Genomic DNA, 20,919 nt, shown 5'->3' on the forward strand with positions numbered 1-20,919 from the left:
GCACTGTATGTTGTTGTTATTCTTATTTGTTTGCACATGTCTGATTACATTGCATTTCCCACCACTGAAAACATGGAAAATTTTACACATCTTCTGAAATTATGTCACATTTCTTTGGTATCTTAATGAACAAATTGTTAATTAGCTTCACACCACAAGTCTGATGATATAACATGCATTACAGAAAATAACTATTATTGTGCATTTCTATTTTGTAATGTAGACTACAATAGCATGCCTGATGGCCAATTCATTAACAAATATAAGCAGAAAGCTGCAATTTTTATTTATTTATTTTTTTGTGAAAAGAAAAAAGATGGAGAAAAACTCAGTCTTTATAAAAAACAGACAGAGAAACTTTGTCACCAACTATATTATAATGATGATAAAAAGAGTGAGAGCTATGAATACAGTATTCACTTTTGTTCTTCATCATTTTTTAAGTTGGAGAGGTATAGGTATAAAAAAAAACAAAAAAAAAACTCTTTATGGTTCTATATTTGTGTACAAAGTGCACAATGCATCTGCTCCTGTGTTGATATTCTGGAGAGTTTTGTATAACAAGCCTGCTTTCAACTAGTTCATACCTTTCATCCCCAAAAAACTAAATGGTGTATAAAATCAACCAATATCTGCTCTTGGGATTTTTGTGAGGTGCCTACTAGAGTGTTAAAATGATATAATGCATTCTGACAAAGTTAGAAATTTAGAGAATAAATTATCCAAAACTATATACTTCAGCAAAGAAAAAAAATATTAAAACACAGGTGACTTACAGATCCAATCATGACTTTGTTGACTTTGCTTTGCGTGTTCTTTCGCACTGAAACATTACTTGTCTTTTCTATTATAGACAAATCTAAGGAGTAAAAAAAAATTTTTTTCGTGGTAAGTGACCCTTCCTTAGAAAATAATCACTGATCTAACTGGTGTCAACAATTTTATCTCTAGAAAAGAAAACTATATCAGACAACTATATGAACTATAGGCCAGGTATCAATTTTGTTTATTTGCTAAACTAGCACCATCACAGAAGCATGATACTCAGGAGCACGGCAGTTCAACTCGACAGATACGGACCATGTGCAGCCCACCAGATAATTTCTTTAAGCTGCTAGAAATGAATTTCATTACATTTAATTTCTGCTCGATCGAGCGAGTTGACAAAGTACAGAAATGAAAAGTTTAGATGTTTAGAAATTATTCCCAATATTGTACAGTTAATTAACTAACTACTCCGAAGTCTACAATTATACCACTGTGTTGATCTTTTTAGTAGTATGAATTGAAATAAAGCATGGAATAAAGCAATACCCTTATTTTTTTTTTAATTTATCATTCCTCATATTGCGTTAATGTTTGTTATTGTTATTATGATTTTTTTAAACTGTGTGTGTATATATATATATAAAAATGGGTACAGAAGAATCTATCATAGTCTTAAATTTAGAACCAAAGTAAAATCAATGATAACATCAATATTAATAAATATATCAATGATCATAATGATTTGCTTCCTAACAATAGCCAAAACATCAGCATAAAAATCAGATACAAATATAAGAAACCATTTAGGATACTAGCCTGCAACTACAAATCCATAGCAACCAACTTAATATCCAATAACCTAGACATTAATGACTGCATCTGCAAACAAAGCAATATGCAGCAATATACTGATCCTGACCATTGACACATCATCACAGGAGATTTAAGAATTGTTGCAGATCCAATACTCAGATATATACTAGCCCAAGGATTCAAATTCAAGCCATGCAACAAAATAAATCTAACTACCTTCAAGAAACAGCTATATCAGGACTTATTAAACTACTGCTTTCTCCTCGCATATGCCACGAATAGAGGCATACCATATGTGGATCAGCAATACATTCACTTTATTAATATATAAATTTACATCACAAAGTTCAAACAGATATAGCCAGTACAAGGTCAGCTACTATAACCTAGCTAAACTAAAACAAAAACTGCTAGAGATGCATAAAAACTTCATCATTACACCAGTAGATAAAGCATCAAATAACTATGCTTTTATTTGCAAATCATTTTATGCGCACACCTTGAGAACTGAACTCCAGCAGCACATACAATCCAGTTCCTGCAATATTATTACAAACAAAAAATTTAAACTGAACATTAGCAATTACAGTCTGCCATATATATACTTCATTCCAAAATTCCATAAAAAATCCATAGGATTCAGATTTATAACCTCATGCAAGAATAGTTATGCACACAAACGGGCAAAACTCTTGAACATCTACTACAACCCTTGTTGAACATCATACCAAATAGCATTTTCCTCTAATTCTTCAGGATCATGGCTTATGATCACAATGTCATCTGCAAATCATAAGTGCTTCAGGTACTATCCATTCACATTGACTACTTTCTGTGACCAGTCCAATCTTCTGATAGCTTCTTCTTAATGATGTCACCAACAGACTGTCAGATTTTAAGGTGGGTAAAGTGAATATTATTATTCATGTGACGATTAATGACATTAAGCATACATGATCTGATGATTTTTTAGACAAAAACAGGACCATTCTGAAGATATGCCACAAATTAGGTCACAATGTCTATGTGTCTGCAATTCTGCCCAGGTACAATAGGAGGGATTATATGCTGAAAGCCTGTGGATTAACTCAAGACATAAAGGAATCTGCAAGGCTTTTGGGGAGAAATTTCTTTCAGTTTGGCCCACACTTGTAGGTAGAAGGAATACATTTAAACAAAGGTGGTGGAAGAGTTTTTGCCAGAATTATTGAGGATACCTTAAAGGTTCAGGGAAACTGCTAGTTTGAGGGGACAAGGATAATATAGATATGCTTTTATCTGATAATATTGGTCAAAGTAACTCTTGCACATACCTCAAGAGTTCTTGTTTGTTACTGCAACAGAACATATTAGTAAGATGTTCTGAGGGCAGAAATGTTTCTAATGAGTGGGTAGCTAATGCCAGGGAAGTGAGCTTAAATAACTTCAAGGTGTGTGTCAGGGTAGTTACTATACAAGAACAATGTCAGAAGTGTCAGAAATAAAATGAGTGAATTGGAACTTCTGGTGAAGACAAGTAACGCTGACATAATAAAGCTTATAGAAACATGGTGCCACACAGAGATAGGGGATGATTAGTTTCAGTATGGTATGTATAATGTATTGAGGAAGTACAGGGAAGATAGAATGGGTGGTGGGGTCATGCTTCAAAAGCAACCTGAGCTTGACGAGAGCTTTCCTGGATTCAGATGTTTCACATGCTAGTACAGAATCTGTATGGCAGGGGTAAGCAACCTTTTTTGAGTGAAGCCATTTTTGATCAAATTAAAAAATAGAGAATCCAAAGAGCTGCACTTCCACCGCAGCTCAAGCTGAGAGGAGGGGGAGAGGTGGAGGAGTTTTAAGAAATGGAATAGAGTAGGAAGGCATTTTATTAAAAATATATACTTTGAAATATTATTTATTAATACTGAAAAAACGTAACAAACATCCAATTAGGTATGAATTAATGTGACTTTTTTGCTGCTGAACTTCTTAAGTGAGTTGCTCAACATCAGGAGAGTATACTGTAATTTTCATCTTTAAACATGCTGAGAGACTCGCACTGTTCAGCAGCAGTGTGTAGCACACACTTCTTGATTAGACAGGGGTTCGAGCCCGTGACCACCAAATACGGAGGATGCGGAAAGGTCAGTGAATGACCATCGCATATCCCCGGAGCAATATGGCCTTAGTTGCTTATGCTCCTAAAAACCAAATAACACCAACAGCATTGTTCAGACAGTTTTTAATATTGTTCATGTTCGAAAATATTTGCCTGCAAAAATTCGAACCAAAAACTGAGAGAAGTCCAAATGCAAATATTTTCAAATTTATATAGATGTCCAATAATTGTACTGGACATGTATATAAATACGCATCGAACACAATATTTAGTCTTGCTTTTTCAATTCATCTATCGCTGTCCATTTGTGTAGAATTGCAAGGGCAGCCTTTTGCCTCTTCAAATACTCTCAGTTGTAAGGCATTTTAGTCTTGCACTCCGCATGTCCTTGATTTTTAAGCCCTCTAACTCAATTTCAAATTGTGCTTCATGTGGGCTAAAAGTTAAAGAGCCGCAGTTACATGCTTAAAGAGGCACAGGTTGCTGACCCCTGCTGTACAGTGAGAGACAGTTGGAAGCAAAGGTATAATTAGAATGGGAGTAATCTACAGGCCAGGTGATTGTGAAGATTATGATGAGAGCCTCTACATGCAAATGGAATGGGCAAGTAAGCATCAATGTCTTATTATGGGTGATTTTAATTTGCCTCTAATTGATTGCAGCAAAAGGACATTCCACAAGGGGACAAAATTTTTAAATAAACTAGATTGTTTATTAACTAGATTGTTATTTGTATCGACATGTCAGGGAAAGTACTAGGGAAAAGAATATTCTAGACCTCATCATCACCTATGAATTAGATGCCATAATAGGGCTGACAGTACAGGAACCAGTAGCAGGAATTGATCACAGAGTTCTACTGTGAGCGATGAATAGAGAGGTAGCAGTAGTTAAAGGCAAAAGAATGAGTTATAATTTCAGGAAAGGAAATTACAATGGCTTAAGATGTTACATGGCCTCTAACTGGGTAGATATCACACAGACAACAAATACAATTGAATTATGGTATACCTTTAAAACATTAATCACAGAAACCTTGAATGCTTAGATAAAAAATTGAATTGAATGCATTAAAAAATACTCCACGAGGAAGATTCCAAGTTGGATGAATAAGTTGCTAGATTACTTGAGCAGAAAAAGATGGCATGAAAAAGTTAGAGCAATAAAAAGGACTGAACCCTATATATAACAGCTACAAATTGATCTGTGATAGTACCACAGTAAAGTTTAGGCTGACAAAGGCAGATTATAAGAAACTGCTGGCAGAGAGAGCAAAGAGTTGGGATAAGGAATTCTTCACATATATCAATGCAAATAAGAGGACAAACCAGATCAGACTTTTATGTTATGGATGTAGGATAGATAACCCAGCTGAAGCTGCAGATGAACTCAACAGTTACTTTGCATCGATATTTACAAAAGAAAACCCTTTGTATCAATGAGAAATTATGGGAGTGACGTTGAAAAAAATTTATTTAATGATGTTGGAATTTCTAATGTTTATTTAATGAAAAAACTTTCTTTCAAGCCTATAGGCCAATAATGCTCCTGGGGTTTATAGCATATACCCAATAATCTTAAGGGAGGCGGCAAGTGAGTGCACTGAACCATTGAGGCTAATTATGAGCACATCACTGGACTCGGGAGTGATTCCGATGGATTGGAAAAAGTGTGCCAATGTATCTCCAATATATAAGGGCGGTTCTAAAAGTGAAGTGGGTAATTATTGGCTGGTCAGTCTAACTTCAATGGTAGAGAAAATCATGGAGACAATGCTCAAGAGTGGAATTCAGGATCATTTAGATAGAAATGGAATTGTGAAGGATACGCAGCACGGTTTTGTAAAGGGAAAATCATGTTTAACTAATCTGGTTAGCTATTTTGACAGGGTCACTCAAGAGCTGGACTTAAGGAATAATTTCAACATTGTTCTGAAATTGAAAAAGTTGTGGATAATTTTGAAACCATATTCAGCAATTTTAAAACAATTGAAGATATTGTTCAATATATTTCTTATCCATTTAATGTCAACTTAGATATGAAACAAATTGCAGAAAAAATCGTTGAGATTTGTCACATGGAGAAAATATTACTTGAAAATGAAATTATAACATTGTGAAACAATATCTTCCTAAAAGCCAGGTCATCAGAAGGTTCTGGAAATATGTTTGCCGAGAAAAGTGCCCAAATGTAAAAAAATGCAGTGAACCTGTTTCGGTTCCACATATCTATGTGAATTGGCCTTTTTGTATTTGAAACAAACAAAGAACTGCTCTACTCTTACAGACTTGCATACAGAAGATCCTTTATGGTTGGCCTTATCACAGTATATCCCCGATTTTGAAAGCTTGGCACATGACATGAAGTACAAACTTCACATAAATTAAAAATTTAAATACATATGAATCTAAAATAAGAATTATGAATTGTATTTAATTTTAAAATTTATAAACAACATTTTTAATATGTGTTGATTAAGTTTTTTAACCATGTGCAATGAAATTCTTGAGATGGTAGATTGTGGAACATTTTGAAGAAAAAAAGTAGATCGCCTCACAAATTAAGTTGGCCAACCCTGCTCTATATAATTGTTTTTTATACTCATCACAGTTATTGGGTCTACAACACAGTCATGAAGTTTTGCTAGCAGAGACAAGGAGGTGATTATCCCTTTGTATAAGGCAATGGTCAGGCCACACCTTGAGTACTGTATACAGGTCTTGAGGCCTCATTTTAGGATGAATGTAGAGTTGCTAGAATGAGTACAGAGAAGGGCAACAAGATTGGCAAAACAAAAGGGTGCGCTTACGAAGAAAGGCTTACATTCTACAAGTTGCAGCATCTGGAGACCAGGCACCTGCAAGGTTATCTGATTGAGGTGTACAAGGCCTTGAATAGTTTGAGCAGGCTCAACACTGGCAGGATTCTTCCTCTTGCTCAGATTACGCACTTGAGGCATAAATTCAAACTGAGGAAGGACAGTTGTAGAATAGATATGCAGAAGTTTGCCTTTAGCCAGAAGGTAGACATTTAATGACCAGATGGGCAAAATGGGAAGTTTTTTTTTTTTTTTTTTTTGCTGATGCTGTATAAGCTTGCTTTCTTGCATCATATGTCTCAACTAATGCTAATTTCTGTTTTTCCAGAGCTTATACCACACCAAATTTCACACCAGATCTCTTATATCACATGCACCAAACTAATTAAACATTGCAGTAGCCATATATGTCCATTAGATGCACTGCTTTAGATTTTATACACTTCTTAACTAAGAGCATGATTTCTGCCCTGTCTATCTTTTCTGTACAAACTGTACTTCCTATACTCTGATTCTGAATCCTTTATATCTGAGTGAAACCATATATGTCATATCTCCACGTCTGCATTCGATGATTTAATCAGTACTTCAAATTCATCAAGTTTTTTACTAATCTCCTAGCATTTATTATAGACAGAAGTATACCTGCAACTGTTTTTACTCTTAGTAACCTTAACACAGCCCATGTATTTGCATGCTCCCAGCAGGTCTTGAAACCTTCGACACTGTGCTTTCCAGGCTGCAGCATGTTCTAACAGAAGCAGTGCAAGAATCACTTTCGCCTCTGAAATCAGCTACTGTTAGTCTGTGTACAGTCTTATACACAGTCGTATAGTATTAGTCTGTGTATACCCTCGGGCCAGCAGTTTCCAACCCACCTAACCCTGCTTTGACAGCATCAGCAAATATTTTTTTGCCCCTTCTATTTAAGAGTATCCCATCCCTATGAAAACAGCCTCTCCTGTTAATAAGTGCAGACAACTCTGAGAAAAATTCTACCCCATGAGCCTTGCACAGTCCTTCCATAGCCAATTTCATTGAGAGTGTTCTTATCATGTATTAACTCCTATCAAATGTAGAGAGTAGTACATGTCCATCAAATATTCATCCACTTTCAAAGGAAATAACTGCCTTTTCAGCACACAAATTAGTCAGATTCCCAAGCTTTCTGGATGAGCAGCAGATTGTCCAATGCTGTGTCATTTAGTTTTCATTCAGATAATTTTATATACATATATATTCACTCTCTCTCTCTCTCTCACACACACACACACACACACACACACACACACACACACACACACACACACACACACACACACACACACACACACACACACACACACACACAGAGAGCGAGAGAGAGAGAGATCACTGAGTTAGTACTCCCAAACATCGTGCTGGGCCACTGTTCGCACAGATAACAGCTGCTATTCACCTAGGCATTAGCTCCAATAGATGCCTGAGGATGTCCATAGGGATCTATGGCCATGCTGCCTTCAAAGCTTTCCAGTGTCGGTATAGATGATGATTGCATGTCCACATGCCTCATCTCCAATTCCAAAACGTTGTACAGGTGTTCAGCTGGATTGAGGTGAGGTGAACCCGGAGGCTAATCAAGATGGGCAATATCTTCACTGTGTTCCTTCAACCACTTGGGCACAGTGCAGGCTCAATGACATGGTGCATTATTATCTGTGAAGATCATGTTTCTGTCCAGGAAAAAATGCAACACAGCAGGGTGCAAATGGTTTCCTTAAAGCTGCTGGTAGACCTCATCAGTGAAAATGTTGGCCCATATGCACCAGGTTTCCTAGTTCTTGCCAGGAAAACATGTCTCACATTAAGCAACTATCCCTACCTGCCTGGATTGTTAGCACCATACATGGTGGGTCCATGGACTCACTGCTTGCATCACACATGAAGGCATTCATTGGCATGTTGCATCAGGTACTTTGACTCAATTGACGAGCACACTCATTTCCATTCCTCTAATGTCCAATGAGTGTGTTGTTAATACCACAGCATTTTCCATCAAGGTTGATCAGCAGTGAGGAGATGGTGTCTCTTCGGTCATTTGCTCTGTAACTCCATATGCCTGAATGTGCAGCACATCCTCATTTGGGATATTTTTTTTTGCATTTCCCATATTGTATTGTGATGTCAACTGACACACAGTGATTTGCAGTTGAGTCCGTACAGCATGATGCACCCTTCACCTGCCATGAATGTCCATCTTGCATAATCTTTTACAGCTCTGTTGGTGGTAGGTCATTTGACCCTGTTTGACACCATTCTTTGTACAGCTTAATTACAGTGGGCTGTAGTTAACCGATAAGGCATGCCGTTTCTGATACAGAAGCACTTGAAGCACAATCTCTCAAAATCATGCCCTTTTGAAACTCCTTGATATCTTTACTACATCATAACAATATATGTAAATTGCCACTGCTCTAGCGTACAAAGCTGTTCAGCTTTTTATACTTGCATAGTCCATTATGGATGTGATGGTCATAATTCAGTGATCACTGAGTGTGTATACATAGTTATTATAGTAAAAGCACAATAAGTACTATACAGATGCTGAACATGTATATGAACACAACAGTATACAGCTTACAGTAGGCCATAAGGTCAAAATAACTTATAAAGAATAAAATAGCCCATGTAGGCCTACAAGGCCAAACCCTGGAAATAAACATAATTAGTAATAAAATATAAATATATAATACAATGATGATTATGTAGTTAACTATTGGTGTAGAGATACATTGAAAGGGACTTTTTCAAGGGCTAACCCTCTCAATATATCCTACCAATAATTAACAGAGCTATCTGTTTCTGACTGCCATCTGCCTGTTTATCAGTGTCCAAATCTTAAACTTAATTTTGTTATAATTTAGTAGCAAACAGGCAAGATAACATTTAGCCCAACAGATATCTTCAAAACAAATATATAGAAAAAGGAAATAAGAAAAAAAAAGGCCAACTATAATTTTCAATTTCTGTTGTGGTATTATTTTTTATTTATACAAAAGCAAGCTATAGCTAACATAAGGAGAAAGGAAGTAGGCATAAGTATAGTAATAGTACCTCAATTTCCCTCGAATTACTCTAATAGATCTTGAGGTATGAAAAATTAGGGTTAGATAGTAAAAGGTGAAAAATAAAGAAAAAAGCATTTATATAATTGTACATGGGATTTAACCGGGAATGTAATTGCCTGACCCTTTAGTAAGAAGACACTTTATGGTGTTAAATAGATAAAGATAATGATGAAATATAGAATAATATAGAAAATTAGAGGAATAGCTAATTCCTAATACCCAATTACTAATTGATTTATCATAAAATTATTCCATTACACAAAATGGTATATGTTCTATACCGAACAAATAATAAAATAAAATAAAGAATAGATAATTTAGAATGACCAATAAATAAGTCAGTAGTTAACAACTGCTTACCACATTGAACTGTTCAACATGAAAGAATGAAAAAGTTGAGCACACGTTACTATATACCAAACAATTAGTGACACCAGCACCCTTGCAGTTCTGAAGACTAAAGGACCAACTAATTAAATTAAATTAAATAAATAATATTAAACTAAAAGCAGCAGCGCCCTCTGAATTTTTGGAAAAGATTATTGAACTAACTAATAATCTGAAATTACACTTGAATTGTTTAGAGAAGATCCAGTGAAAATGAAAATGAATAGATGGCTCTCAATTGAAAAAACTTGATATATTTTATCATACAGTAATGAAGAAATCTTTTTAAAGATGAAGTTAAATACCATTTAAATATGAAATTAATTCCTACCTTAGGAACAAATATAGGTACAACTTTTTCAATGAGTGTAAGCTATATGTTACATTAGTGGTTTTCAACCGGGGTGCCGCAACAACATTCTAGGGGTGCCGTGTAATTTGGGTTTAAGCTACTTAAAGTTATAATTATATATTTTTTTAAAATTTGTATATTTATTTCATTATAAAAAGGTGTACGGTATCCATCGTACCATATATTTTTAATTTTGTGGTGATTTATAATTGATCTTTATTTAGTACCTTTATATAAAGAAAAAAATATTATATAGGTATATATATATATTAAAAGGTCGAAAACCACTGTGTTAAATATTTCTTTTGGCATAGGGATGCTGTGAAAAAAATTACTCTGACACTAAGGGTGCCGTGAACTGAGAAAGTTTGGGAACCTCTGTGATACATGCTCAAAAGGTAGTGCCTACTATATACATTTGTACAAGTCCTCGAAATGACTAATGCCAATTTTTCACAGTTAACCACTACCATCACTTCTTTCCCCTATCCATGCTTATTATTTGTGTTCTTCCATATCCACATTTTTTTTTTTTTTTTTTTAGTTATTTTACCCAGAGGAAGGTTATGTTACTTTTGCATTTCTTTCTATGCACTAAACAGTATCTCATGTTTATTTGTTTGCAAATGTCTGATTACATTGTTTCCTGCCACTTGAAGCTGAACAATCATATCTACATACGCTATATGAAGCAAACATGTTACCTTTTCCAGATTTTATAATATTTGGAAAATCTCACACACACACACACACACACACACACACACACACACACACACACACACACACACCCTTTGTTCAAGGTCCATACTTATTAATATTATAATACTGACCAAATTAATTAGTCACATCCTCTCTTACAAATGAATTTCTTTTATATACAGTGCAAACTTGATATAACACAACTTTAACACATGAGGTTAATGGGTAACATGGTAAAGTTATTTAACAACTTTATCATGATTATAGATGAAAATCTATACCAGCATTATAGATGGAAATGAAATTTACTCAGTTTTTACAATTTTTAACATGAATATATAAATATCTAAAAGATGAACTATCATGCAAGCAATTTCATGTAATGCAAATTTCATTTTCCATATCTTTTTTTCCCCTCTTTTAGTTTTGCTAGATTTATATTTTACTAGTGGATGAAATGGGTTAAATGTTTTAAATGGCAAATGCACTATTAATAAGGTTGCCACTTATTTCACTTTTAGCAGGATAATCCTGTTTTTTTTTTTTTTAATTTTTGTCCATTGTCTACTTTGTCCTCAAAATATCCTGTTTTTAACCACATTATGTATTTTCTGTAGTGAATGACTATGACAGCAGAGTTCTGACAGCCAATATTGCTGTTGTTCTTCAGAAGCTTCTACTATTATATTCTTTCCCCAGTGTTCCTGGCTATTACAAGGCCAACAGTCACATCTGCTGCTGCTAATATGTTTGTGCAGTATGAGTGCATTGTCATCAGATGTTTGCAAACCTATATAGTGGGGATTACATGCCTTATGTAAATGAACTTCTGCCTTCTCAAGTTAGTAATGCTTAATCTTTTTTTAACAAATATTTATTCAGAAATAAATATCCCCAAGGTTAATCCTAATATGGAAATAGATAATGATGATTCTGACTTAGAAATTAAAAGCAATAACAGGACTTTGCTGCCAAAAGATAAGACTTTGCATATTTCATAACAAATAGTTTAAAAAAAAATCAAAGTATTCAACATGGTTTGCAGAGACTATATTATATTATATACTATATTATATTATACTTCGAAAAATGCCTTTAAAAGGTGAAGGATCAAGAACCCTCATAAAACATATTGAAAGAATGAAATGCACATACAAAAAACACAAGCAACAAAACAATCAATTACTCCAACAAATTTTTTTAGTTCTGCTTCTTACAAAATTATCTCTGATTGTGAGACTGAAGAATTATTTTTTGCACTGCATAGCATTACACATAATCGTGGTTACCTATCTACAGAGTGTGGAATAAAATAAATTTGGTTCATAATGTCTTATGAATCAAATTTATTCAAAGACACTGTACTCATTTATTCAAAGACAAAAACTATTCCGCATTTTCAGATGTATCAAACAAATGAAACAGTAAATGCTCCATTTGTTTCATACATCCCTTGCTTATAAATTTTTTTAAAAAAAATGAAGGATTACAAAGTTTTTGATAGATTTTTACAAGGACCCCAAAGAAAATTCTTTAGCAATATCAACCCAAATTGAAGAAATTCTATTCTTGAATAATTTAGTTATTAAAGTGATTCGTTCATATTCAGCTGATAATGCTACAGTAAATTTTTGTGCATTTAATTCTGTATTCCTGAAACTATCAAATGTTAATACAAATATAATTTAAGTAATTTGTAATTGCCACATTATCTATATATCCAAATTTAAAATCAAATTAATGAGATATTAGGGTGTTGCCTGCTGCTCACTTTGCTTTCCAACCCCCATGCATGCTTCTCTATGTAAAATGTAGAGGTATGGTGGCGTAAGTCAAATCTTTCCTACATAAAAGACACACCTGTTGAAACGCACCGATCAATATCTAAACAGGAAATGAGCTTTGTAATTATTTATCTATGCATTTGTAGTGACGTAATTGCCCCACCCACTTGTACCACATCCCTCTTCTTCCACTGGCTACCCTACCCCACAGCATTCTCAAGGTCGAATAAATATCACTATGTATGTAAAAATTCAGATCTCAGATACCACTCCATACTTCGACTAAACGTCAGGAAGAAGCCAGTGATTGGCAGGTTCCGCTCACTGTTTATCCCCAACCCCTGTCCTCCTAGGTTGACATGCCCGGTGTGTTTATCCCTCTACTTGCCGCTGTTTTAAAATTGGGAACTCGTTTTCCGATTTTAAAACAGCAGGATGGGGATAGACATTCTACCTAAGCTAAGCACCCCCTAAACTAAGACACAAAACAATCAGAAACAAAACGCATTCACAATAATCACTCAATCACAGAACTCGACCATATAATCACTCTGTTCTATGATCACGCCCACTGCACGGAGACAAATGGTAATTAATTAATTATTAATTGATGTAATTATTTACCTGTGTTTACGTAGGTCACTTAGGAAAAGGCCTTTTGCTTCGAGTTCCATAATGCATGAGGAATATTGCTGCATCCAAAAGAGCAGGACTAAAATATTTACAAACTGTACAAATATTTAAAATATTTACAAAATACTAAACTATTTACAAATATATAGAAACTACGTCGGGTCCCTTCATCAGCTAACATTACAAAGGAACATCAAATGATACCCGGTGTGGTCATGTATTAGTCAGTGAAGCACATGCACAAGGTTGGTAAACATTATGGAGGCAGCTGTGACTAGAATAATTGACTTAATTGCCTCGCCCTCTTCCCCCATTGGCTTGAATAAATATCACTAGGAGGAAAACTTTTTTAATGTATAGAGAGATAATGTAGGGAAACCTTATTAAAGTTTTTAATAAGTTTTCATCATCTGCAAGAAATCTAGATATACATAAAGAGTATTAAGATATGTACCTATAACATGGTTATCAGTTTTTAGTGCTAATAGATTGTTGCAAAAGTAGAATCCGAGTAAAGCATATTTTCTTCAGCAAGGTAAAATATTTATATGAATTTAGTAGTTAAATCGGAGAAATAATTAAAAAAAAAAACAATGAACTGAACTGTTCAGCATTATGAAATATTTGCTAAAAATTGCTTGTAAATTGAAAAAATTATCAATTCTTTGGTTTTAAGGTAAAAGTTTGAGGTTATTTACTTATTTGAAAATTACCGATTTTTTTTTTAAATTTTGTACTTTTTACAAGCAGATTTTTTATTTAATTATCTAATATAATTAATAGTGATGAATTATATCAAGGATAATTCTAAGAGAAGAAAAATTTGTAATCAGCCTTAATTTGCCTATTGTGGCAAAATGGGAGAACTTTTCAGTGTTTCAAAAGTTTGCATGTAAAATTTTTTTCAGATGGCGTGTTTTATTAGAAATGGAACAAGTTTCAGATTAAAAGGAACATGTTTATTGAGAGGGGTATTTTTTAATGAAAGTTAAGTGTAGGCCAAGTGGTATGTTCCGATTATTGGTGGGTGCTTACCCTGCCACGATCCAACGACATCTCTGGTTGGACATCGACTTGTTGGTCAGTACTCTACTTTAATGAGTCATACTTGTCCTAAATAGGAAGTGGGGTATTCTGGTTGCTGTACTGCAGGACGATATGAAGATCGCAGGTGAACATTATGAACTGTACTAGGACCCTCATGCAGATAGTTTGTTAAGAAATTCTGGGGGGGTTCCTGTGGATGAATAGGCCACCACAGACTGACCCAGTCTCCAGGACTTTGTGTGGAAAGTCCTAGAGACTGGGTTTCGTAATGGTCCGTATGCTGAGTAAATGGGATCTGTGCATCCCGAGGTTGACAGCTGTAGCAAGAATGGCTTAGTGTTCTACAGTGCAATATTATCCAGATTACCTAATGACTCTACAGTGCTATTTCATTTAAGATGTTCTTAATGTTTGGATGATGGTTCAGTCTAGAACTGTGGACGCTATATCAGTGCAAGATTTAGGAAGAACAACTTGGTGTCTCTCAATGCAGTGTTATCAGGTTACATATAATTACTCCATGGTGCTACTTTCTCCAGGAGATTCTGTATGTTGTATGATGCTTTTGCCTAGGCAATTTGTGAGGTGCTAAATCTTTGCAAGATGTTGCTTCTACACTAGTGTGTGTGTGTGTGTGTGCGCGCGTGCGTGCAAGGGATTGGTAGATCTTCTGAATGGTGTTCCAGGCTAGCAGACCATACTATTGAATGCCTCAGTTTCAGGAACTCTGACTGACCGTGAGTGGCAGGATATGAGCAGCACGGGCCATTCTAGGCTTGAATGTGGAGAATTGGGTTATATTAGAGTATTCTTCTACTTTTCATGTTTCCTTTTTGTTTCTTTCTCCACTGCTTTTTCTTTTTTCTTTCTTATCCTAGCTTGCATGTTCTCTCTTTCTTATATGCTTCAACATTCTCTACACTCCTATAGTATTTAAATATCCGTACAGGGCTGGAGAGTATGCATTGTGGGTGCTAGATAGTAGATCCTGGTCTGGTTCCATGTGCGAGGGATGGAAACTAGCCTGTTGCAGATTTCTGCAGCAGGCTAGGCTAAGTTGACAGCCACAGAGCATAAACTTCCATTACACTACAAAACACAAGTTGATAGCTTAAATAGATTCAAAGCAGAATTTGACAAACATTTGGATGGGTGAAATAAGGTTTTTTTTTTTTGGCTGATGCTATATAAGCTTGCAGATTGTCATGTCCTATCAGTCCCTATTAGCAATGCTAGTGCAGAAAGGATATTTTTAATTATGAAACATTTATGGATTGATGAAAAAAACAGACTAAAATAGAGTCCATAAAAGCAGAACTACAAATCAGAATTAATTTTAATAAAAATTGTTAATCTACATTATAAAATTGTACTAATAGTGAATTTTGTGTGTGTGTTTTTTTATCCTGCTTTTTTGTACTTTTCAAAAGTGGCAATCCTAACCATTACTGTAGTGTTTTCTTTTCTTTTTTCATTAATAATGCTGTACTTTAAAATAAAAATATTAAACGGCAATACTTCGTATACTTAAAAAATAAAAGTTAAATATTTTAACTTCTTATACACTTCCACATGGTTTACAGGAATCCAATTTACACTTCCAGAGGTTTACAGGAATTCAATTTACAGCAATTCAATTTACAGCATAGCATGAAATAAGAAACCATTCAACTATGTAAAGCTTCATACGTACATATGTAACATCATTAGAATAAATGTCACAGTATAACATTTTTGGTTCCATGAGCTTCAAAAAGGAGTACAGTAACTTATTCTAACTTCATATTTTAATTTTATGCTGCAATGAGTTGTATGCAGTTAATAGTAAACATAAAAAATCTCCTTTTCCAATCTGCACTTGATGCTACATAACCAAGCTTAACAGAAATCAGTTGAATGATTGCAGTTCTTCTAAAATCCCTTTTAAAACTTAAGAACACAAGAGCAGTAAAATTTACCCAATAGGTGCACTATAACATCTTAACTTCGAAAGAAAGAAGTACACTTACACACGCCATTATGGAAAAAAAAAATAATAATAAAATAAAAAAAAAAATCTTTCTCTCCCCCAACAGAATACCCCTTAAGCTACATGCATAGTTTGACAACTTTATACTTTCAAAAAATCAGTGATCAGGCATTTGTAAACAGGAAAATTTTGACAAAAACAGCTGAAAAATGGAAGATATTTTGAAAACATGTAGGAGTGCTTCCCAAAAAACAGTACAGTATGCATTTAAACATTAACTTACAAAATATTTTGTCTATGTATTTCTTCTTATTAATGTTTATTAACAATATTAACAATTTAATTAAAATTAAAATAACAATGGCCTTGCTGCCAAGATTTCTACTGCTTCACCTGTTTGTTTAATGACACCATGAAGTTCTGAAATTTTTTTCTAATGGCAGGGCACCATTTTAAAATTTGAAAATGCACTGCCAACTGATGAAATTTTTGGTACCCTCAGCATTTATAATAACATAATTTTTAAATAGAAACTTGTACACCATGGTCACATGCAAACATAAATCACTTCTTCGCTGAGTAAAAGAATGGAATCTCCTCTTGTTTCAGATTCCTCTCAGTAAAAATGTCTATGACTATGTCAGAATCAACCTTCTGGTTTAGTCTGCTATGGTAATCAATTTCCAAAATGGAACTGTAAAATTTGAAAAATAAAAAAAATAAATTTGCACATAATATTCTTCAACATATCAGGAGAAATTACCCCAGCACATGGATGTGAGATACCATATATTCAGATTTTCAAATGATGTTATAACATTTAAAAGAAACAAGCAGATTGCTTTATTTGAAGAGAGAAACACAAACAGACTTTCTACACAAGTGAGGATAACATGCCTAAAATTATCAGCTTGCTTCGCTATTAGGATTGCTTTTACCAGAAGTTAGAAATTCAGAAGTTTTTGTCTTAAGTTCAGTGGCACTCTCTAGTGATTGCTTGTACTTTTCTTCAATTTCTTAACTCTGAAAAGTGCTCATATTGCTCTTCCCACCACATTTCCTCTTCTTTAAACAGACTGTCATAGGTTAACAGTTCTACCAGTCTAGTTACACATTTAAACAAAGCAAGCCAACATGTGTACATATTCTTCAAAATTTTTTCTATTTCAGTGGCATGCATCAGTTGTAATTGTTTATATCTATCTTTCCTTTTGGCACTTCTTTTTTAGATAGTAATAAATTTACAACAAGTATTCATCCATTTTCACAGGAAGGCATGCAGTTCCCTCTTCAGCACACAAGATAAGATGACAAGGGCAACCCTTGCTACTCCATTTTTAGGACTGCCATAATAGGTGCATTATCAAAGTGCAAGACAGTTCTCTCAAAGAATCTCACAAGTTTTCAGGTTATTCAGAACGTGATGTCCAATGTTATACCCAATAGAGTCACCTTAAAATGCTGGCACTGAGGACAAGCTTATTTCAATTTGATAATTTCTTTCTTTCTTTTTTATTTAATTTAATTAATTTAATGGCACATTTTCCAGAGCAATAACTACATTTTCTTTTCCTATCTGTGCAATTTCACAATCTACTGTCTTCACCATGTCCTTTTATTCATTCAAGTAACAACCTGACTCCCAGTGAATGGATTTTCGTGAAATTTTATGTTTAGTTCTTTTAGAAAGATTTTCAAGCCACCTCAACTTTCATTAAAATCAGGTAAATAAAAATCAGGCATTTATTATTATTTTTTTCCTCCATAGAGTTTGTAATAAAAAAAGAAATTCATAGATCAAATGCAGTTTTAATGAAGCAGTGTTAGCTTTAGACAATCCATTCATGTTTCACTTGTATCATTATGTAAGACTTGCAGAGATTAGAAGACAAAGTATACAGGAGAAGAGCAATAAATATAAAGTTACAAGTAAACTATATGACTAAGTTTAGAGAATATAAAACTACAGAATTTTATTAAGCGTTCTATAAAGTTATAATTGTAGTAAATAACTGATAAGATAATTTATTATTCACATATACTGTTCACAGAAAAAGAAAAAAAAAAAACCTAAGTACTCCTGAAATGTAAAGCACTACATGCTGTTATTATTATTATTTGTTTGCAAATGTGTGATTACATCATGTTTCTAGGTACTTGAAAGTAAAAAATCACATCTACATGGGGTACAAAAAGCAAATCTCTTACCTTTTTTCAGACTTAACAATATGGGGAAAACATTGCATACACGTCTTTTGAAATTATGTCATATTTCTTTGGTATCTTACTGAAGGACACTGTTAATTAGCTCTCCACCACATAAGTTTGTTGAATTATCACACATTACAGAGAACAATGTATTATCACACATTTCTATTTCGTGATGCAGACTACCACAGCACATCTGACAGCCAATTTGTTAATGAAAATAAGTAGAAAGTTGCAAAATAAAAAATCTAATTTTAGCATTGTTTTTTATTTTTGTGAAAAGAAAAAGAGAAAAAAATGAGTTTTTTGCAAAAAAAGATAGGAACTGTATTATGACAGTGAGATGAAATGACAAACTCACAAAAAAATAAAATAAAAATAAAATAAAATAACTAAATAAATATACATACACTGGTGTTCAAAGGCAGTGCATCACCACTTAAAATTGTAACTATCGTCCGAATAACATAAGTATGTGGCAATATTTCTTACAGATGGCATCAGATAAGATTGACATGCGTACATGATGATGTAATATTGCATCAGCTGTTACTTTCAGCTATATAAGCACACTCTGCAAGAGTTGCAGTCATTCCTTGCTTGTGTCAGAATGGCAAGTTACGTGCAGTTGACGCCACGAAGAAAGAGTGCTATTGTTGCTTTACACGAGGAAGGATGTTCTTCCCGTCATACTGCTTATAGTGTCTTGTAATCAGTCGACAGTGAGTAGATTTCTTTCCAAACTCAAGAATACTGGTTCTGCTGATAGGAAACAAGGAAGGAGCATGTCAAATGGACCCCTGAGCAGTGAAAATCAGTTATTTTCTCGGATGGGAAGAAATTCAACCTACATGGCTCTGATGGGAGACAAACGATTCCCTTAGACGTGGTGAAAAATATACCATCCAGACTGTATGGTGTCTATAGTGAAATTCCCTACCAGCCAAATGATATGGGGGTGCATTTCATATTGTGGAGCAGGTCATCTGCAGTTTATAAAAGGTTCCGTAAATGCCAATAGATACCTGGCTATATTGGAAGGCAACCATTACAGACCATTTCAACCTGCCAAGTAACTGCATCGATCCGGGTAAACTCTGCTCTTTGTTATCAGGTGAAAAGTGTAAGTAGGCACTTCTGTAGTTACTTTAGCTTCATATCTGCATTAGAGGTTTGACAGTATTGTGTTTACATTTGTTACAGGTAAAAAAATGGTTGGAAGAACGGTCCATTACAACTCTTAGCTGGCCAGGAAACAGCCCGGACCTGAATCCTATACAGAACTGTTGACATTGTGTGGAATCTGCAGTTGCCAGAAAGAAACCAAAGATCCTCCGTGAACTTCAGGAAGTCATAATTTGTGTTTGGAACCACGAACTATTAGTTGATCATCTTCAGAAATTGATCTTGTCAATACCTCGACGGTGTGCTGCTGTCATCAGGGCCAGAGGCGGTTCAACTAAATATTAGTTTGCACCTGGTGAACTTTTCATTTTGTTTTCCATTTAAAATGATAAACTGAAGCAAACTGAGGGCTTCTGATAACATTTCAGCCATAATTGTTGTGTTTACCAAAACTGTTGTATAAAGGTTGCAAATGCTCATTTTGAAATATTTTGAGAACACCTTTCAAATATTACTTAGCTTTGCCTCAACTATTAATAAATATTTTTTGTTTATATTTCTATTTGTGATGCTAGTCATTAATGTAACATACCATCGCAAAAAAGGGTTAGAAATAAGAAATTCCAAGGTGATGTGTGTGTGTGTGTGTGTGTGTGTGTGTGTGTGTGTGTGTGTGTGTGTGTGTGTGTGAGCATTCAATGTAACTCTATAAAAGTAATGTTTAAAGAGTTTTAGCATTAGCATTAGCATTAGTAGAGGCATTTGATGCAAGAAAGCAAGCTTATGCAGCATCAGCCAAAAAAAAAAAAAAAAAAAAAAAAAAGTAACATAAATAAATAAAAATAACCACTTCCACTTCACCCCTCTGTTCGTTCGAAATACCTGTCCAGCTGAGCCTTAAACTTATTTAGGCTATCAACTTCCACGACAAGGGATGGAAGTCTGTTCCACCCACCAACCACCCGCTGGCTAAAGGCAAATTTCCGCACATCTATCCTACATCTGTCTTTCCTCAATTTGAATTTATGCCCCCTCAGGTGATTTTTTGAGCTAGAGGAAGAATCCCATCAGCACTGAGCATGCTCAAACCATTCAAGGCTTT

General features: G+C 34.4%; 1 protein-coding gene across 1 annotated transcript in view; it reads right to left on the reverse strand.

Moving 5' to 3' along the window:
• Positions 1–20,919, reverse strand: part of LOC150088349 (protein TSLIG3A-like) — a 188,739-nt gene that overhangs the window by 7,542 nt on the left and 160,278 nt on the right. Inside the window, exon 9 of the mRNA XM_090369461.1 lies at positions 777–859. Within this exon, the coding sequence (XP_090225587.1) occupies positions 777–859 (83 nt within the window). The remainder of the gene's footprint in view (positions 1–776; positions 860–20,919) is intronic.

Source organism: Mastigoproctus giganteus, chromosome 3 (genome assembly GCF_048544385.1).
Source record: "Mastigoproctus giganteus isolate SK-2022 chromosome 3, ASM4854438v1, whole genome shotgun sequence".
Classification (NCBI taxonomy): Eukaryota; Metazoa; Arthropoda; class Arachnida; order Uropygi; family Thelyphonidae; genus Mastigoproctus; species Mastigoproctus giganteus.